This window comes from Symphodus melops, assembly GCF_947650265.1.
Source record: "Symphodus melops genome assembly, chromosome: 8".
In the NCBI taxonomy this organism is placed as follows: domain Eukaryota; kingdom Metazoa; phylum Chordata; class Actinopteri; order Labriformes; family Labridae; genus Symphodus; species Symphodus melops.
In genome coordinates this window covers 8,356,025-8,377,711 of record NC_136698.1, presented here as the reverse complement: position 1 = coordinate 8,377,711, position 21,687 = coordinate 8,356,025, and the positions used below count along the sequence as shown (strand labels likewise).

At 42.0% G+C, this 21,687-nt stretch overlaps 2 protein-coding genes across 3 annotated transcripts; one reads left to right on the top strand and one right to left on the bottom strand.

Annotated features, from left to right (window-relative positions):
- The first annotated feature begins 340 nt into the window (after positions 1–340).
- On the top strand, positions 341–14,970 carry LOC306827690 (regulator of nonsense transcripts 1). Of its 2 annotated transcripts, none has more exons than XM_079349676.1 (24): positions 341–775; positions 1,133–1,275; positions 1,577–1,666; positions 1,981–2,148; positions 4,646–4,826; positions 5,024–5,185; positions 5,342–5,426; positions 5,738–5,836; positions 6,037–6,145; positions 6,416–6,575; positions 6,915–7,033; positions 7,169–7,333; positions 7,736–7,850; positions 8,110–8,253; positions 8,408–8,621; positions 8,741–8,858; positions 9,294–9,450; positions 9,682–9,824; positions 9,938–10,112; positions 10,414–10,495; positions 10,690–10,854; positions 10,960–11,177; positions 11,360–11,482; positions 12,068–14,970. In XM_079349676.1, the coding sequence occupies exons 1-23, from the start codon at positions 605–607 to the stop codon at positions 11,477–11,479; spliced, it is 3,303 nt and encodes a 1,100-aa protein (XP_079205802.1). In that variant the 5' UTR covers positions 341–604; the 3' UTR covers positions 11,480–11,482; positions 12,068–14,970. The 2 variants fall into 2 exon arrangements, with proteins under 2 accessions (XP_079205802.1, XP_079205801.1); XM_079349675.1 differs by having other exon boundaries at positions 342–775; positions 5,342–5,429.
- ddx49 (DEAD (Asp-Glu-Ala-Asp) box polypeptide 49) lies at positions 13,165–20,011 on the bottom strand. Its single transcript, XM_079349677.1, has 13 exons — positions 19,736–20,011; positions 19,207–19,330; positions 18,755–18,840; positions 18,434–18,555; positions 18,024–18,211; positions 17,372–17,512; positions 17,113–17,188; positions 16,718–16,794; positions 16,466–16,563; positions 16,286–16,360; positions 16,110–16,198; positions 15,346–15,417; positions 13,165–15,245 (listed from the first exon to the last, which is right to left on the bottom strand). Exons 1-13 carry the CDS (start codon positions 19,848–19,850, stop codon positions 15,078–15,080), a joined length of 1,431 nt encoding a protein of 476 aa, XP_079205803.1. The 5' UTR covers positions 19,851–20,011; the 3' UTR covers positions 13,165–15,077.
- Positions 20,012–21,687: the final 1,676 nt, after the last annotated feature.

Below are 21,687 nucleotides of genomic sequence, written 5' to 3'. Positions count from 1 at the left end.
ACAATTTCAGCTGTAGTTGAGTTTTACTTAGTGACATTTTGGAGATTGAAATAGTTGTATTTCATAAAAATAACTGAATGCTGCAGGAACAAAACCTTTTTTAATAACTATTACCAACTCAAATGTTCTCAATCTCATGTGTCACCAACCTCAAATGTCATCCAATCAAAACCTTTGACGAATCTCTCAATCTTTTTATTACTTTAAATATGTTGAGGCTTTGAATAAATGCTCCAAAGAAATATTTACAATATTTTACTGATACATTCAGGAAAACATTTCTGCAATGGTTCACTGTTCCGTTTTGATACCCGAAAATAAGCTCAGAGTGAGAGCTCTTCTCTCTGTTGCACTATCTTCGGTCATCCGCTTGCCGTGTGAACGTCACACGTTGAGCCGCGCGTGGAAGTTCGTCACCGTCGCCGCCGTTGGACCTGGATCTCTCGAGCTTCTGATCGGATCCATTTTTTTTGTTTGGGTTCAAATTAAGACAGTCGGCCTCATAATCCCGTGTCGATATAAACAAACACATTACGGATTCTGCCGCCTCCTTTAAGACAGAAAACGGAAACAGTTGAGTAAAAAGCGACAGTTGAAAGTCGAGATGAGTGTGGAGGCGTACGGGCCGAGCTCGCAGACACTCACCTTCCTGGACACCGAGGAAGCGGAGCTGCTCGGAGCGGACACCCAGGGCTCCGAGTACGACTTCACCGACTTCACGCTTCCAAGCCAGACTCAAACCCAAGGCCACACACAGAGCCAGCTGGACAGTCAGGTTCGATGTTTTTACTTTTACAGGAAGGCGCCGTGAAGCGCAGTTTACCGACGTTAGCCGCAGTTAGCTCGCCGACCCAGCGGTGCATGTTAGCCCGCTATTATTGGATACTTAGCCTTACGTTAGCTAGCTGTTATCGCTAGCTGGCTGCAAGCTGATACAACCATATCCTAACATCTCAAAGTGAAATCACCTGTCGTAACACGTTTGTTTCGGACTGTACATCACGTGTTTTAATACCCATATATATATATTTATGTAATAACCGCTGTCAATATGTCAACGTGTTATTGTCCTGCTGTGTCTTTTAGCAGCTTAGCATTGAGTTTGTTAGTTAAAGCTTATGTTGTACTGCAGGTCAATGGTCCTGATGAAGGTCTTTTAAATGGTGGCCTGGATGACTCTGTGTCCAAAGCCAGCCAGTTGTTGGCCGAGCTCAACTTTGAGGAAGATGAAGAAGACACATACTACACCAAAGATCTGCCTGTGCACGCGTGCAGGTAGGCTGGCACGAGCTCCACCACGTTACGATGTCACTTTACACGTGATCACAGATGAATACTGATTCGTGTTTTTCTTTTTTTTTTTTGTTTAAACACAACACTGTGTGTATGTATGCTTAACCATTTTATACTCAAAAGCACGTTTACTTCCTCCTTTATCAAGCCTGTTGTCTGTTTGGCAGGTCTCTACTATTGCTAATGAAACCGGTTTGTAATTAATATAATAAAGCCTAAACTGCGCTTATTATGATGCTTTTTTTTTTTTTTTTAAACACTGCTGCTTTTGCTTTTCTTTCAGCTACTGTGGGATCCACGATCCAGCATGTGTTGTGTACTGCAACACCAGCAAGAAGTGGTTCTGTAATGGACGTGGAAACACATCTGGCAGGTGTGCACTCTACTCATCTTTAAAAAAACTACAACTATAAATGATCTCAAAGAGCCTGCCTTTTACCTCAGACATGTTGAATTAATGTAAAGAGAGATCTTTATGGTGCACCGTCTACAGAAACTTATTAAAGGTGCATTTTTAAATCACGTTGTTGGTCCATGTCGTATCTGCTGCTGACATAAAGCATTGCCAATTAAAAGTGGTGAAGGGAATTCTATTGTCTCTTTGGTTGTTGGACGAGTTGGATGGATATAAGCAGGCATGTTATCAAGACACATTTCTAATGGTTTTCTTCATGGTCTTTCTGACAGTCACATTGTGAACCATTTGGTAAGAGCAAAATGCAAAGAGGTGACCCTGCATAAAGACGGACCACTGGGCGAGACGGTGCTGGAGTGTTACAACTGTGGCTGCCGCAACGTCTTCCTGCTGGGCTTCATCCCAGCCAAGGCCGATTCTGTGGTGGTGCTACTTTGCAGGTGGGATTTTATCTTCATGGAATTTCTTTAAGTTTAGATTCAAAATATCTCCAGTCAAGTATAAATAGATAATAAAAAACATGATTATATATGAATAAAAGATGACAGAAAGGCATATAGAACATCTTAAAAAAACACAAATAAAAGGCACAGAGTATAGTGGGAACTCTGGGTTTCGGGTATAATGCCAGATAAAGAAAGCTTTAACGCTGTTCTCCGAGAGCAGTTTGTAAATAGTTTGGAAGTTTTCAAGAGACGGTAAGATTCCTCGTTGAGTTTGCTGTTAAGCTCAATGCAAACTCGCAGGATGTGAAAAGTTTGAAGTTCAAGTTTGAGATGATTTGTTGGCATGACTGGTAACAGTGGTAACACAGTTAGTGGGAACCATATTTGGGTTCAGGTGTCTGGGACCATGAGTCTTCTCTGACGTTTGAGTGTCACAGGGGTGACAGCGTGTAGAGACAGACTGTAAACATTTTATATGTTGAAACAGAAGGTTCAGCATTGGGTGTGTTTGTTCCTGCGTCAGTCTTCATGTTGCCACTGATGATGAGGATTTGTAGCTCCAAATAAAGTTGCCTCCCTTGTGAGAAAACAGCAACTTTAACAAGCTAATGAAGGCAACACATTTAAAATGAACAGGCAGAACTTTTATTCATTTTGTGCATAAAGTCAACACAGATGTTAAAGCACGGTTTATTTTGGTTGTATTTAGACTCGGCCTTGAGACAAACATGCTGATTAGTTTGTCACTTTTTAAATCATTTTTGCTTTATGCTTTTACTTTATGTATAGTTTAGTCTATTTTAAGTCCACGACTGCTCAAAACACTGTATTCCAGGTTTTTTGTCAATAAAAAATCAAAAGATGAATCTCTTGAATCCTAACCTAATACAGGAATCATAAAGGCTTCAAGTTGTACTAGCTGTTTTTCTTCACTCATAAACGCATGAAAAACCTTAAACGGAAGTATGCTTAGGCCTATTAATGTTGCTGTGAAGTGTATATCCTAAACACTTGCGGGGTATATATTACTACACAAGACACACTAGCCTAGTTAAACATAATATTGAGACTGTTTAAATTAAAGACTTGTACTTGTTGTGAAGTTCTTTCCCAGTGTGGGCTGAGTTCCAATAGGTTTTCAATAGGTTCAAAATGCTAGATATTAACACTAAGCCTGGGCATTTCTTACAACCCCACCATACGATGCATGTCACCATACGATGCATGTCACCATACGCGTTAGTTTTGGATCATGACCATGTCATACAAGGAATTCCCTTTAACAGCTGTTTTTTTGTTGAGAATAACAGCAGATGCATAGATTTAAGGATCCTGCAACTTTAAACTAATACATTTACACCCTTAGAGATCCTAACAGTAAACCAAAATATTCAGTTTATAATGCCAGAGCTACTAATACATGCAAAAAATATATTCCTTCCTGTTGTCTCTCAGTTTTTTTTGTATCATGTGTAATATTCAGCTTTCACTTGACTATCAGTCCACTTGAATTTGCAAGAATCTCTTTTTGATTTACATCTGGAAAGTACTGAAGCGGCGTGTCTCACTGAGCAGCTGTCTGAAGCCTTCCTCATCAAACACGCTATACGTGCATAAGGCTTTACAGAGAAGTGCTTCTGTCATCTTCTGAGCTTGTTTTACAAGTTGAGTGAGCATGAAAGAGTCATTGCTGCTGGCACAGACGGCACACACTGACGGCGTGTAGCGAGCCTAACTGTTGTTGCTAACTTCTTGTCCTTCTTGGTCGTGTTGCTGCTGTGTTTGACCTTGTTTTAGTGAATCTTGAATGACTCATGTCCAACTCCAGACTTCCTGGTGTTTGTAAAAATACAAAATGTTTCCTTAATCTTTGCTTTCACTTTTGCTTTCTGTTTGTTTTGATGACGTTCCGTGCATAATGCAGTTTTGCATCTACTGCATCATGGGAAATGAGCCTTTCTAAACGGCATGCACAGCTTTGCAGCTCTATTGATACTGTAAAATCTCCTTTGATTGAAATTAAAAAATAAATCTACAAAATACATAACATTATAAATAAGGTAATGTAGCATATTTCTTCAACGGTCGTTCCTCCTCTGCCTTATTTATTGAATGGTTATGTCCATCTTGTATAGTGAAAGAGTTTATATTAACGACAGGTTAACTCTACATTTTATATTTGTATGTAATATTATAAATCTGTTGCTTTTGTGTCTGATGCCGATCACGTCCCTGATCATTGTGCGGTTTGTAGGTATTCTTTCAAAATAGCACTGAACAGTTATACAGAATTAAACAGTCAATAATTTCCTCTGCATGTGGTGTTTTAGGAACTCCCTGTTAATGACCTGTAACCCGTGTGGCATTAATTTAACCCTTTATGTGGTCAGAACTCTGGGAAGACAAACAATGTGTTACAATTCATGTTTTTATTCCCCAAATCCCACACATGAGCTCAGTGTCTGTCCGTATGCTCTTTGTATTCATGCAGGCAGCCCTGTGCTAGCCAGAGCAGCTTGAAAGACATCAATTGGGACAGCTCGCAGTGGCAACCACTGATCCAGGATCGCTGCTTTCTGTCCTGGCTGGTGAAGATCCCCTCAGAGCAGGAGCAGCTTCGGTCCCGTCAGATTACTGCCCAGCAGATCAACAAGCTGGAGGAGCTGTGGAAGGTATGTGGCTGACAGGCAGGGAAGTTTTCTCTCCAGGGTTTCATAATTCATGGTCATGCTGCGATGGAGTGTATCTTTTCACAGTGAAGCATTGCAGAGGGTTTGTGAAAAGCGGTTAATTACAGACGTTTGTTTCCACAAGTTTGGGACTGGATGTGTACGATACGTTTTATTGACGGTTTGTTTGATTCTCTCAGGACAACCCAAGTGCCACCTTGGAAGACCTGGAGAAACCGGGAGTGGACGAGGAGCCCCAGCATGTGCTGCTGCGCTATGAGGACGCGTACCAGTACCAAAATATCTTTGGCCCTCTGGTCAAACTTGAAGCTGACTATGACAAGAAGCTTAAGGAGTCTCAGGTACCTGGAAGCACCCTATTGTGACTTTTTTCTTTTTTTTTTGTCAGACATAATGCAAAACTCTTTGACACTTGTATCACATCGATGTGGCCTTATACCTTAGAGCCCTTTAAAGTAGATAATATTATAATGAATCTTTTTCTTTTTCTTTTATAGACCCAAGACAATATAACTGTCAGGTGGGACCTGGGTCTGAACAAAAAGCGGATTGCCTATTTCACACTGCCCAAGACGGATTCAGGTGGTAATTCTCAAGTCCTTACTTCCTCCCAGTGGTTCTCTGGGCCAGATAGAGCCCCCTCCCTCCCCATTCAGTCTTCAAAGTTGCACGCAACCCCTCCAAACCCTGCATCTTTTGGTGGCATGTGTGCTTGGATTTTTTTTTTTTGCCATTATTTTTGTAATGGGGTCATGTGCGTTTTTTGTGCGTGCACGGTGTTGTATCCTTTGGTTCATGAACATCAACCATCCTCCTTAGATAATTTGTTGTAATTTTTTTTTTTTTTTTAGGCATATAAGGGTTTGTAACTTGTATCCGTGTGTAAATCCCAGATATGAGGCTCATGCAGGGTGACGAGATCTGCCTGCGGTACAAGGGAGACCTGGCCCCGCTGTGGAAAGGCATCGGCCATGTGATCAAAGTTCCTGACAGTATCCTTTATAATCTTCATAATCCTATCAGTTATATCAACATAATTAATTACATCACAGTGTCTTAAAATATTATCTACCATACTTAGACTAGTGTGTAAAGTTAAAGTTGGTAAAGCTGCAAAGTCGTAAAAGTCCAGTGGAGACTGAAGGTGCTGTCATGATGGATGTGAACTACCTTAACTGCCTGTTTTTTTAAGACTATGGGGATGAAATAGCCATTGAGTTGCGGAGCAGTGTTGGAGCGCCTGTTGAAATCCCCCACAACTTCCAGGTGGACTTTGTGTGGAAGTCCACTTCCTTTGATAGGTATGCTAACATTTAATATTGTTAACTTGATGGAAACGTTTATTTCAGTCTCTACGTCACTGTATTTATTCACAGTTTATAAGAATGAGCATTCATGGTTTAGAGCGTTGGTTCCCAACCTGGGGTCGGGTTGAGATCAACTGCTTTACAGTTTGTAATTGTGTGTAAAGTGCAGACGTCTGTCATTTTTTAAATAAAGATGATCATTTCACTCTGTGGGTAAAGGCTTGTAAGTAAGTGATAATGCCACTTGTGCATGTGTCGCTGCAGGATGCAGAGCGCCCTGAAGACATTTGCAGTGGATGAGACATCTGTGTCTGGATACATTTACCACAAACTGCTCGGCCACGAGGTAGAGGATGTCACCATCAAGTGCCAGCTTCCAAAGCGCTTCACTGCCCAGGGCCTGCCAGACCTCAATCACTCACAGGTCAGAAAGTCTGTCCTATTTACTGTGAATTATTCCTGCATCAGTATATGTATTCTTTCTTGAATAACCAAGAAAAACAAAACAAAAAAACCCAAGACATTCATGAAGGAGAGTAAGTCTCTATTTAGGTGGTCAAAACATTGCATCTGTTTTTGTTTTGATGGGGGGACTCAGATCCGGAACCATCATTCTAATGTTTAATCATTGTAAGTAGATTAAGTAGAATACCAGCACAGTTTGGTCTATTTCATGTTGGTAGTTTTGAGAAAAAGCTTGATATCCATATTTTCATCACTTTGTTCGGTCTGAATTGTCTTTGTTTGTAAACTATTTATCCAGGTGTACGCTGTGAAGACGGTGCTGCAGAGGCCTCTCAGTCTGATCCAGGGTCCTCCAGGCACTGGGAAGACTGTCACCTCTGCCACGATCGTGTACCACCTGTCCCGGCAAGGCAACGGGTATGACACAAGGGACTTTTATAATTACCCACAATCACAATCACCTTGTATGTTGTTTTATTTTGTGTTACTATGATAACTGTATTTTAAATACCCGTTTCTATTGTCTCTCTCTTTGTGTTTCTTTGTCTTCAGACCAGTTCTGGTGTGTGCTCCCAGTAACATTGCTGTGGATCAGCTGACTGAGAAGATTGACAAGACTGGACTGAAGGTTGTCAGGCTGTGTGCAAAGAGCAGGGAGGCCATTGAGTCACCAGTGTCCTTCCTGGCTCTGCACAACCAGATCAGCAACATGGACAGGTCGGTGACAGGCAGGGAAGTCGAGCCCAGACTCAAGATATTGATACTAATTTTTAGAGTTCTGGGGGTGGCAGTAGCTCAGGGACTTGGGTTGGGAACCGGAGGGTTGCCGGTTTAGATCCCGATGTGGATCAAAAATATGGAAAGTGTCTGGAAGCTGGAGAGGTGCCAGACCGCTTCTCGAGCTCTGCAGAGATGTCCTTGAGCAGGGCACCATTAATGCATGTCCACAGGTCCTGCTTGTGTGTGATTCCGATGTTAACAGAAGTACATATTGTAATACCACTGTGAAACAAGACAAACAAAGGATTTCTAAAAAGTCAGTTCAGGACACCTTTTAGTTCTAAAAGGTTGCAGTGTGAGTTTCCTGATTCCATCCTGATGTGTGTCGTCTCTCTGCAGCATGCCGGAGCTTCAGAAACTCCAGCAGCTGAAGGATGAGACCGGTGAGCTGTCGTCTGCTGATGAGAAACGCTACAGAGCTCTGAAACGTACAGCAGAGAGGGAGCTGCTCATGGTGAGGAGGAGTTTTAAAATGTCATGACAATCAAGTTTGAATGCAAAAATGCAATTTGGTCCTTGCCATTTAAAATCTGATATTAGGAGCACTGCGTGTGTAATCAATTTGGCCATAACAAGTGATGCAATAACTACAAGCTTGTTTCTTATATTTGTGTGGGTTTCTTTGGTTTTCAACCCTAACCCGTGCATTGCAGAGAGGAGTCGAGACCTTTGGTTTTTTTTTTAATCTCATGATCTTTCCCTGTTTTGTCCAGAATGCCGATGTTATCTGTTGTACCTGTGTCGGGGCTGGTGACCCACGCCTGGCCAAGATGCAGTTCCGCTCGATCCTGATCGACGAGAGCACCCAGGCCACAGAGCCAGAGTGTATGGTTCCTGTGGTGCTCGGAGCTAAGCAGGTACAAACGCACGATCACAGTTCATCTAAGGGTGTTTCTGTTCACACGAGCTTTGACGAGACCTTCTTGAACACTCAAGAACTAAGACTTGTTACTGTATGCTGTCATGTCAACTTGTTCCTCACGCCGTGGTGTTTCACCCCTCTGCTCACAGCTCATTCTGGTGGGCGATCACTGTCAGCTGGGTCCAGTGGTGATGTGTAAGAAGGCAGCAAAAGCAGGTCTTTCCCAGTCCCTGTTTGAACGCCTTGTGGTCCTCGGGATCCGTCCGATTCGCCTGCAGGTTCAGTACCGCATGCACCCAGCACTCAGTGCCTTCCCATCGAACATCTTCTACGAGGGCTCCCTGCAGAACGGTGTAACTGCAGGTTTGTCAAAAAACACCTCCATTATCTGGTTTGAAAATAAGTTTCATTGGGCCGGTACAGTAGCATGTAAAACAACCACAAACCTGTGTAACCTAATTCAATCTTTTTCTCCTTCACAGCTGACCGCATCAAGAAAGGCTTTGACTTCCAGTGGCCGCAGCCAGACAAGCCCATGTTCTTTTACGTGACTCAAGGCCAGGAGGAGATTGCCAGCTCTGGAACATCCTACCTTAACAGGTAACAACACACTGGTTTGTTTATTTGTGACTTTGTTTAGGCCACAGCTTGTAGAAGAGTGAGGTGAATGCTGCTGTTTGGAAAGAACTCGCTCCTCTTTCCTTACTAACCTGTTACGGCAGGCTGATGTAATTGAGTTTCAAGGTAAACTTGATAAAATCTCATCACCAGGAATGACAGAACACTGAAGGAGGATTCTCTTCAAATGAAATCAGTGTTTCTTGAAAGTCTTGATTCTATTTTCATGAATGAATCTTGTTGGGGAGAGATTAAAGTTCACAGAAGAAAGACGTAAAGGTCTTTTAAAGGTTATGCAAAGCTGAGATGCCAAAGACATGACTGCAAAAAGCTACAGCTAATGTACTCCTTTATCCTCCGATGTGAGGTCCTGCATACTGAACAGTGAATTAATGAGTTGATGTTGATGTCTTTAAGGACGGAGGCTGCCAACGTGGAGAAGATCACTACCAGGCTGCTGAAGGCTGGAGCGAAGCCTGACCAGATCGGCATCATCACCCCGTATGAGGGTCAGCGCTCCTACCTGGTCCAGTACATGCAGTTCAGTGGCTCCCTGCACACCAAACTCTATCAGGTACGTCGCTTATAATCATGTAGATGTAGCTTTACTTCTTTTGTATGAAACCTAACAGAAAAGGTAATAGATATAGAAATTTAAAGAACAAAGAGCCAGAGCCGAGAACACATTTAGAAATCTGATAGATTGTGAAGTTAAGTTATCATTTCTAGTGTTGGACATAATGTAGTCCACTGATTTTACTATGGAATCTTCTCCAAATGATCATCTCCTCCTGTCCCACTGCAGCAAGTGGAAATTGCCAGCGTGGACGCCTTCCAGGGCAGAGAGAAGGATTTCATCATCCTGTCATGTGTCCGAGCTAACGAGCACCAGGGCATCGGCTTCCTGAACGACCCGCGTCGTCTCAACGTGGCGCTGACCAGAGCCAAGTAAAAACCATAACTCTAAATTAGTTCAAGCATCAAAGTGTATAAATGTGGCACGGTAGAATTTCCCGTTGAGACTCTTAATTTGATGATTGATTTTTGTGCTGTGAATGAAGGTACGGTGTGATCATTGTGGGGAACCCCAAAGCCCTCTCCAAGCAGCCTCTGTGGAACAACCTGCTCAACAATTACAAAGAGCAGAAAGTTCTGGTGGAGGGACCCCTCAACAATCTGAGGGAGAGCCTCATGCAGTTCAGCAAGCCTCGCAAGCTGGTCAACACCATCAACCCCGTGAGTACAGCTGTTTGTGTCTCATCATGTTCTGGAGACAAACGTGGTGAGTCAGGACGGATTGGCTGTGCAGGCGGTTTCTCCTTGAATCAGACACAGAATGAATTATGGGTATTCAAACATTCGTTAGTCATTTCACCTGTTCACACATATCAAACTGAAGTGCATACCTGTGTGGAGGACATCAATGACTGGTTTTAATGGATACTGGACTGACCTACTCGTGCAGATGATCAGTAATTGGAGGCCTAATCCTCTGAAGTATGCAACTGTTTTAAATTGTGATTGTGTTGTTTTCTAGGGGGGACGTTTTATGAGCACTGCGATGTACGACGCCCGCGAGGCCCTCATCCCCGGCTCAGCCTACGACCGCAGCAATACTGGTATGCATTTAATATCTTTTGGTTTGACTGACTATTTCTACAGTGTACAGAATGTCTATGGCACATGCACACCTCACGTGAACACTTCATTTTTTTCACCTTATCATATGCAATCTGAAATCTGACTGGATCAGGGATCAACTGTGATCCACTTCCCCACTCTTAAGAACCTTGATCTGTGTGTTTTCTTCCAGCCGGCCGGCCATCCAACATGTACTTTCAAACCCATGACCAGATTGGAATGATAGGGGCAGGCCCCGGTCACATGTCCGCCATGAATATTCCAATACCCTTCAACCTGGTGATGCCGCCAATGCCTCCACCAAGTTACCTGGGTCAGACCAATGGCCCTGCAACAGGTAGCGCACAGCAATGATGCACTCCACTGAACTGTTGAAGAGTTATGAACGCATCTTGGTACAGTTTGCAAATGGTCAAAAATGATCTGCTCTTTCTTCTTTGAGGTCGTGGAGCTATGAAGGGTAAGCCTGGGCGTGGAGGGCGGCAGAGGCTCCGTGGCCCGGGGAACCAGAGTGGTCATGGTAATGGACCCAACAGTCAGGCAAGCCAGGATGGGGCCTCCCAGTCCTTCTCCCAGGGGCCGCTGACACAGGGCTACATCTCCATGAGCCAGCCGTCTCAGATGAGCCAGCCTGGACTATCCCAACCAGAGCTGTCCCAGGTAACACCAATGTTACTCAAACCCTGTACGTTTGTTACAGTTTCTTCTGTTCATCATTAGATTAGATCAAACCTAGTCAAACGTAACTATATAACCGATTTGAGCAGAATAAATTAAATGGATGAGAAAGATCACTGATGAGGGTCAGAGTGTAACTTTGCCTCTGCTTTCATGTTCTCCAGGACAGTTACCTGGGCGATGAGTTCAAGTCCCAAATCGACGTGGCTTTGTCCCAGGACTCGACTTACCAGGGTGAACGTGCATACCAACATGGCGGGGTGACTGGACTGTCACAGTATTAGAGTGTAAGTACATGAAGGTGTGTTTGAAGTCACAGTATAGGATATTAAAGCGTCTGATGTGCTGCAGTTTTCTGGTTTCCTGAGTCAATTTGATGCTCTCTTCAATTGCAGTTGTTAAAGAAATAATACATAGCAGGAAGTACTTGATCTAAAATAATGATGTTTACAAAAAAAAGTCCATTTGTGTAACATTACACTTCACTTCAATATATCAGATTAAATCCAGAAATATAAACTAAAAGACAAGGTTTTTGTCAGTCCTGTAACTACTCTAAAATCTGCTGTCTTGGATGATGTCAGTGGATATGGTCCAGCAGTTAGGTCCCCATGTACAGCGGCCATACTGTAGTTCAAGTGAGTGGTGCGGGTTCAAATCTGACCCGTGGTTCCCTTTCCTGCATGTCATTCTCCGCTCTCTCTCTCTCTCTGGTATTCTACTATCTCCAAAGTCGATGTCCAGGAATAACTCTTAACCCCCTTCTTTTTTCTTTTCTTTATTTTGAAAGCTACTGAGGCTGATTAGGTGGAGACCAGATTGTTATTGTTTTGTGGACAAAGAGTAAAATAATGGTGTTTTGTGTCTTTCAGGTCACTTGATGATGGGAGCTAGGCTTGAGCTGAGCTTAGTTCATCAGCTTTTTAATCTGGGAAATAATAAAAACATAAAATGGATACCTGTTTTCCTCTGCTACAACCGAAGCACCACCGAGTGAAAGCGACGGGATAGCGAAACCAAACCAATGACCAGCGAGTGAAATAAGAGGGTAGAAGAAGAAGAGAGCACGAACGGACGGGCAAGAGAGGCCGAGAGAACAAGCGAGAGGCAGGGACAGATGTCCGTGCGAAGTGAAGGAGGGAAGTCGATTAAAATGGCAGCGAGTGGTCGAGCTGCTGAGGGAAACGGAGGGGGAGAGGTCAGGGGTCTCATGGGAATCCAAAGAGTCCCCAACTCCCAACGAAATAATCCAGCCAACCTCTTCAACCCACAGCCTCCAGGGAAGGAAGCAAAGCTATCTCATGTTAAGATGGACATCAAAGCTTTCCAGCTGAATCTGAATTACTTTTTCTCCAGACTTGCAGGGGGCATGTTTACCGGAAGTCACTGAACAAGCAACACAAAATCCCCGAGCTAAAAGCGTCTGCTACTCAACATTAGTCTATTAAATTTGGTTTGTCATGGGAGGAAAGTGGCAACAAAGATCTTCTAATGGGCCCCAAAAAACCTCAGCAGCCTCGAAAGGGGGCAGCAGTCGACACACACCCTCTGGGAGAGGAAGTAAAAACACGGTTTCTGTGCTTGAGACTGGGATTAAAAGAGCCTTGATGTGAAATACCTTCTGTACGCCTCAAGTACCACTGGCTCATTCACAACCTCGTACATGAGGTGGTTTCAGCCACACGTCAGTGGTGGAGCAGCACAGGGGATTTCAGACTGTTTTCCAAGGCATGACACGCGAATCCCACCGATTTCGCGATCATTGGACAGTTGTTTCTTCTCTGAGATACCTTTCTTATCACTGAGCACAAAATTGCAAAAAAAAAAAAAAAAAAAGTCATTGAAACTATCAAACATGACCAGCATTGAATATTCAACTCAGTGTCACTTGATGTTTCAGTGAAAGCTTTTCCTTGTTTTAATCTTTGAAAGCAGGGGTTGTTGATGTCCCAGTGCTTCATGACCAGATGTCTTTTTCTTCTTTCTTTTTTTTTTTTTAACACTCTATACGCTTAGATCGGCAAATGCTCTACGTTGATTGATTCCTTAGGAAGGATGTGGACTGTCAACACTCATCACACAAATCCCTGCTCGACATGACAGGAACCAAACATCATGAGCAAAGAAAGACGACGGTAGTCGAAGCTTACAGCGGGTTGTGGCGATCAATCCAGCACAGGTAAGAAGTGGAAAAGGAAGGTGGCTAACGGAGAGAAGCTAGCGTTTCCATATTTGGAAAACCAGTTCGAATCTTTGCCAGAGTGAAAGCCTTAGAGGGAAACGTGGCGTGAGGACGGTTCTGTCCTAAAAAAAAAAAAAACGACCACAAGAAAGGATGGTGTGTACCAAGTGTCGTCAACAATGTCCCCCCCTCCCCATCTGAATGATGGTCATACTGCCCAGCCTCCAAAGTCAAAAGATGGACCAGGGGGTGACAAAATAAACTTTCACAAACATGTCTTTACATGACCCTATAATTTAGAAATTGACATTATCTGAAAAATGTTTGGTTATGTGAATTCAGTTATTCTGACACCTTATTAACCTTCCCCCGGGTTTTAACAGTGGGGAAGCCGTCGGTAGTTTTGAGATGATGGCAAGCAGACTAAAGAAAAGTGAAGGAGAAACATGAATCAGTGCCTATAACCAATCACCCTCAGACAAACAGCTGCAGCACAAGCATGAATGTAGTTAGAATCAAACTACCAGCATAATAAACCTACCACACCAGAGGGCTCAACAAACCCACTGACAAAAAAACAAAAAAAAACTTTGGTATCTTTAATTTTGTTTTTTTTTTTTAGATCAGGCCTGGTCACGATGAGGTCACCGAGCTCAGCATCAGGGTTGTTTCTCAAAGGGTGGGCGGATAAAAAAAAAAAAAAAAAAAAAAAGCCACCTTCCTTCTCTGTAGAGTAAAACGAACAGAGGCTGGCAGAATTTATGTTTTCTTCTGTGGACTTTTGATTTATGTGAAGCTGTTTAGCCTGCTTTATGTATTTCATGTAGAGTTGTTCTGCGATGTACTTGGATCTATAATCATCCAGGAGAACTTTGTGAACATTGGCTGATCCAAACGCTTTTTTTTTCCTGAACATTTGCTGCTGTGTGCGTCGGGGTTTTTTTTTCTGTTAAGTTGGTTGGTTATTTAGCCATTTTGTGTAGATTTCCTCAAATTTGTTATTGTAGCATTTAGCTGACTTCAGGAATGAGGCACACGCTGTTTTCCTTTCTTCATTAGTTTTGTGACGTCTCCTATACTCTGAGGGATTGTAGTGTAACTCTTCCAGGGAAGATACTTTCTGATCACAGTAAGATTGTACTTCACTGTTGTTTAGCCTTCTCATCTCAGCTGTCATGTGACAATCATGTTAGGAGTACATGTTGCCATGTTTAATTGACTTAGAAATAGTTTTGTTGACAGTGTGCGAAAATGTCACCCTGTTCCACCACCGAAATCCTAACATGTTATAGCTTTAAAAACCTGCTGCCGTAATATTATTGCTTTGGTGTTTTCTTTTTCCATCTTCTGAGCCATAATGAATTTGAACTGATTTGAACATGATGCAGTGATCATTGAAAACGTGAATCAGCTGTAGATTAGTTGTAAAACATTCAGATCCAGACTCTTGATTCTCCTTAGGAGGCAAAAATGTAATCAATAAACGAGAGAGCTCAGTGTGATGTAAATAATTTGAAATTGTCTTTTTTGCAGTGAAGTTTCACCACACGGTTGTTTCTTGTTAAACTGAATCAATAAAGGCTTTCAATTTGAGCACTTTGTACGGTATGAAATCCAGTTATTTATTTAGAGAATCTTACAGATACTGTACATTTAAAAAAAAAAAAACAACCTTGTATTTACATGTGTCAGAACACTTTTCATTCTGCTGCCTTTTTCATTTTCTTCTGTTTTCTCTTCATCAGTTTCTTCTTCAGCTGACCACGCTTCTGTTTTTGAATGCTCTCCTGGATTTTCTGTTTGAACAGCTTCTTCTTACTCCTGATCTTCTCTAGCTCAGCCTTCCTCTTGGCCTCCAGGTCTGGATCCTGAAACAGCAATTCGATCACTGAAATATTCAGACTTTGGTTGAGCTGGTTTGAAGTTCACATCGCTGCTGTTCTTTGAGCAGCACCTGTGATAGCTTACCTTTCCCTCCAAGATCAGCTGTTTCCTCTTGTTGATCTCTTTCTTCTCATCAAAATCTGTGGACTCCAGTTTCTAAAATGCAGACAAGACGATAGCATCAAGGAAGAAAAATCAAGAATGTCAGATTTGTTTTCAAGACCAACTCTGCAGAGTAGTAAGTTTGAACAGCTACATATGAAAAAAAAAAAAATCTAGATATAATCTATCGAGAAAATATTTTTTGCCCCTTAACACAATCATTCCAGCCCAGTGTAAACTAAAAGACTGTATAAAGTCGGGGAATGTCAGCACACATTGACTGGAATAAAAGGCATGACCTGAGAACGCACCGTGTTTGTGGAAAATCATGAAGGAGCGTTCATAAATCATGAAAACAACTACTACAGATTGAGGTTGATTTTAGTTGTCCCATATACACGGCTCAAATGGGCTTTACACACCGGTAAAACACTCACTATCAAACACATGCTGCTAAAACAGAAATACTAACGGTCAGTTGGATGGCTGCAGATATTTCTTTCATTGTTTCTTTCAGGATAGAAAGGCCAGAGACCCATTAAAAGGACGTGCCTGCTACTACTCGACAAGCAACCAGGTAAAATTCAGACTGACTTTAAATGAGTCATAATACTCGGAAGGTAATAAATTGGCCTGAAATCGGACAGTAAACTCTGGGCTTCAGTAACTTGAGATTTGCTGAACGATTAAGATGTGACGTAATGCTGAAACATGCAGGGAAAAAAAGAAAAGAAAAGGAAACTCACTATTTCACACTCTCGTCGAGTCACGTTGACTTGGGTGAGGATCTTCAGGACTTCTTTCTCCACCACGGGATACTCCTTCAACTTTGTCTCTGTAGGTGCAGAACAGTAGTGAAGTTAGATCACACTTGTTCACATGCTGCAGACACTTTCACAAACTCTATAACCACGAAACGTACGAATCTGTGCTTCGATGGCTTGGACCAGGTGGATGTCGTACTGAGTCACCAGAGTGATGGACACTCCGTTCCTCCCTGCAGAGGAAGAAAACCTTTTTGAAGTCTGAGCTACATTTATTTAAAGATCAAACTGTTCATAGAGACACATGGGTTGGTTACCAGAAGGCTAAGAAATATTACCTGCTCTGGCTGTTCGACCGACTCTGTGGATGTAGATCTTGGGAAGGCCGGGCGTGTTGTGGTTAATGACAACCTGGACAGTTGGAATATCCAAACCTCTGTAAGACAAGAAAGGACAGGACAGCTATTAAAGTAAGGCTCTTTAAGCCACTCTGAAAACACTGCAGGACAATTTAGTGAAGAATTAATTTGTTTTTAACTTCTTTTATGATTCACACAAGAAGGAAAAAGCAGCTTAGTAAAGCTTCTTACCGTGAAGCTACATCTGTAGCGATCAGGATTTTGTAGACGCTGGCCTTGAACTTAGCGAGGTTTGCGAATCGTTGTTTCTGGATAAGACAAAGAGCTTCTGTTTAGTAAGCAGACCCATTCATGTGCTTTAATCCACTTAATCCCTTACACCGACAGTTTCTATATTACCACAAAAGGCTTTGTGCTCACTTATGTCTCAGTCTTTGAGTGAATGAACCATCAAAGATTTCCACAACAGACACGAGCTTGTTGAGCTCTGATGTAGCAAACCACTGTATTCCCTCACATAAGGCAGGCAGACTTCATCCATTCGCTCAAAAATGTTGACGTCGCCTCTGTTACCCCAAAGAGACAAGCGAAGCTCACAAAATTGTGCTTTAAATGCAAAGTCTTACTTGTTTCATCATGGAGTGCAGGGAGATGGTTGGGAAGTTAAATTCACGCAGCATCATCGTGAGGATCTGACAGTTTCTGTGAGCAGAAACAAAAAAAACATTTACACACAACCGGCATTGATCCCACTCGACCTCATGTTTCAAATACATACAAATAAATGTGCTCTCCTTCGACGTACAAATCAGAGAAAAACTGTGGGCTATTTATCTTTGAGCATCTTGTCCAGCTATCGTCACAGATGCAGATGGAGTTTCTTACTTGCAGGTGTTGGTGAAGATGATGATGGACCAGTCATTGTGCTTGTCAGTAAACATCTGGATCAGGTGGACCAGGTAGGCGTCCTTCACCTTCTCTGGAGTCAGGATAAACCTCTGATCCAACTCCTCCACAGTTTTTGTCCTGAACAATAACATGGTCATTCAGAATGGAGTTGTCGGGCTCATAATACAGAATTCGAACCCTGGACCTGGTGTGGATCCAGGACCAGGACCAAGATTTAAAAGAAGTTTATGAAAAAGGATGTTTGGAGCTTTGCTTCCTCTTCTGGGTTGAAGTGGAAAGCTGCACACGTTTGTAGCTGCTTAATATTTCTGCCACGTGTATTTTAAGAACTTCCAATGACATCCAAAATTATTCTTGCAATAAGATAGATTAAATGCAGCCTAGTTCGGATTGCATGCAAACTAAATTTCCAGGCTGGTGCGCTAGTTTTTATCAATAATTTTCAAGATTCAATATAGAGGTGGCACAGAAAAGCCCTTTTAAATCTTCCCTGAAGTGTTGTCTAAAAATGTCACTACTCATAAATAAAGTGAAGAGTCGCTTCACACAGAATCTATACTTTCTACTTTCTCCATGACTGACTGAATATTTGTGGAAATGGTTTTCAAACCGCTGCAGGTTTACTCACTCTGACTTGCTTTCCCAGAAGTGAGGTTTGTTCATGGCGATGTTCTTCAGCTCCTGTAGGGTGTCTGTGAGTGTGGCGCTGAACAGAAGCGTCTGCCGCTTGGCCGGTAAGACCCCCATGATGGTCTCCAGATCTCTGGTGAAGTCTGTGCAGCCTTGCTCCAACAGACGGTCTGCCTCGTCCAGAATCTGACACACACAGGAAAGGTCACAAAGCTGAAGTAGTCTACAAACACAAAAGGCTCTAAACTGACTTATCCCCCCCCCCCCTTCACATGTTGAACCTCGTATTGATCAGGTCCTGGTTTAAACAGAGTCTTAACCAAGTCAGACATGTGATCTCTATTTAGAGATAAAGCTGAGAGAAACTGTTGAAACCTGGTCCGAGTCTTTGTGTCTTCTTCAACTCACCAGAAACTGGATCCTGCTCATGCTGAAGGTGTTGGAGCTGCGGATATGATCAGCCAGCCGCCCAGGCGTCGCTACCACCACATGTGGCTGCTTGGAGAGCTCCAAGGCCTGAGTCACCATGTCTGTCGGACACACAGCAGGAAGAGGTCAGCACAGAGGAGACTCTCCGACAGGATGCAACACCGGGGCTTTAAACTCTCACATGACAACTAAAATCTGACTCATAGTTGTCATCAAAGTGTCCGAAGTTAACTTCAAAGTTTATAGATAATGAAAGCCCTATGAACAGAAATTTGCATGCAGCGATGCTCATAGTTTTACCCATTCCTCCAACGACGATCAAGTCTCTCACTCCAAGAGGCTTCCCCAGGATTCGAAACTGCTCTGCAATCTGATAGGCCAGCTCCCTGCATGACATCACAATTACAACATTGATTTATCACAAGAATAAGATGCTTAAAATGCTCACACTTCTGTTCTACCTAGCTTGAGAACACATACCATGTACAATATACAATATACAAAAATAATAATAATAATAATCATTGGGGGGAAGCTTCCTCTGTAGTCCTACACACAGCTTTAATGTCTTGCTGGCTTTAGCTGTGTTTCTGCTAATATGGGGAGTGAAACAATTTCACACCGCCTCAAATTAACAGGAAGACTAACCATCCTATTAAATGTTAAAGGCAGCCAGCATTAATAGTAGCTCATTTATCAAGAGTTCAATTAGATATGAGATTTGATAGAAATAGCAGACACACTACAGGTACCTGGTAGGAGTGAGCACCAGGCAGAAGATGCCATAAGGGTCTTCGGACAGTTTCTGCAGGACTGGCAGCACAAATGCTGCCGTCTTCCCACTTCCAGTCTTAGCACAGCCCATACAGTCCCGACCTAGAAGGAAACACAATGACAACATTCACTCACTTCATTTTTTTTTTTTTTTAAGAAAAATCACCGAAACTGCTTTTCTTTTCTTTTCTTTTTTTGGTAACATACACCACACTCCACGAGAATCATCAAATAAATCCGTCTATAAATTAAAAGACATTTTATTTCACAAGGATTTTCAGGAGTGTCATTCAGGAGATCTTTCTCTCGACACAATTCCCTGATAACATGAGCAGTCCTGGGAGCTGAGCAGACTTGTGAAAAATACATGAATAATAAAAATAATGTCTTTTCTTCCAATGTCCATCTGTGGTGATAAGTTAAAACCACTTTTGACTGGAATGTGTGAAGAGACACAGGTTGTTGTTGTTGTTGTTTTACCTGACTGATTAACAGAAGCTGTCTCACCTTCAAGAATAGCTGGCATGCAGTTTTCCTGAACAGGAGAGGGTTTGTTGATGCCCAGCTGCTTACACTGCTTCACCAGCCAGTCCGACAGACCAAGAGAAGAAAAGTCTGCCATGTCTGTTTCTCTTCTCGTCCTCGAAGGATTGATACCTCAGTCTGTGTTTTACTGGATATTCACAACTAAAATAAACAACTACTTTAATGCAAAGCCACACATCCTCGTGTGTGATCAACAGTCTCGGGATGATGACGTGGTAGGTCTTTTTCTTCTTCTTCATAATGTTACAAACAGCAAACAGGACGCAGCATTGCTATGCTGCCCCCTGCTGGTCTGTTGTTGGTGTAGCAAGCTACTTCTTTTTCTTCATGTACATATAGTGTACATCCTTTTAAATAAACCTCATCGTACTTAGTAAGCTGACTTCTCCTTCCCACACTTTAATCCCACTTGTCTCTAAATGTCCAAGTTCCAGTCTTGTCCTGCCACTTTCGCCTTTCTTCTAACCTCTGACAGCATATAGCACAATCTTATTTGTTAAGCATTTTCACACACCCTTCAATTCAACGTTCCCCAGTAAATAGAGTTTAACATATACCAATCAAATTAAGGAACACATTTAATAAACTAAATAGTATTCCCACTGTCTATGATGGTTTGTCAAACTTGTATACCATGTTTTTGTGTCTGTAAAAATAGTTGCACACATCAAGAGTTCTCCAACTGTGAGCAGGATTTTCTTCAACCACATCAATGTTTAAGTGTGACCAACATTGTCTTATATACCCAAATCCAACTACTTATCACAGGCTTTGCACCAAAGACTTTGTCTCACTGATCTTTTTCAACTTTTTTAGAAGCTCGTCACCTGCTCTTCATGTGTTCACTGAACAATGTGCCTGATATACACATGGTTTTGTCTTTCCCTGACCTAAAGAAGGTGTTAATGTTCATTGACACAGACAGTGTTTCTAATTGTGATGCATTTCAGAAATAAGAACAATTATATGGGCAAACTGCTGTTAAAACATTGTTTATATGTCTAAAGAGACAAATATTTAAAAAATGTGGGGTATTCAATTGTAAATATTATTTTTGAAAGACATAGCTTTTCAATCCTTACTAACCAGGCCTTTGTTTCTTTAGCTGTATTTATTATGAATTAAAAACTTCTTTCTCCATTAAACTGAGAAATCATAACTACAAAGATAAGAAAGATGATTTATTTATCATCCCGGAACAATTTTAATATGGGTCTTCTTTCTTTGCTGCAGTCGAATTTCACCCTGCAGGCTGCAAATGTTTATATTAGCTTGAAAATGTCAGTGATCTTTATTCAGAAGTAAGGGCTAATGTGTGTGTGGTGGAAGGCTTACCTCTTCTTTGTCTCTCGCTGGTCTAAAAACTCTCACCTTAATCACGCTTTATGACTCTATGAGCTTCGCCTGATGACTTTCTCCTCTCAGTGAGCTGAATTGATTGGGTCTGAAGTTGACTCTCATTTTAATTAGGCTGATTTTTTAATCATTAGCCTGACATTCAAGAGTTGTTAGAAAAGCAGAATTTATGAAACTCCTGAGGTGTGTGCAAACAGGGACAATGTGAAAAGACGTAGGTTGGTGTCTTTTGGCCCTGTAGACGCTGTAAACATGACATGGGTGATTAAAACAGGGATGAACATATGAGCAAAATAATATTAAATGAGCAGATATTTCAGCCATTATTTATCTTTAAATGTAAAAGGAATGTAAAAAGGAAGTAGAACATCAAAGACAATCACGGCACATATTCAGAACAAAATCTTGACCTCTTGATGTTGCTTTAATACAACAAATGTACACACAGAACATAGTATATAAAAGTAATAATCAACAAAAGATATCTTTGTTTTACTCCACCAACTTAAATAGTTCGACATTATTGAAACTAGATTGTTGCCAAGCAACCCAAACAC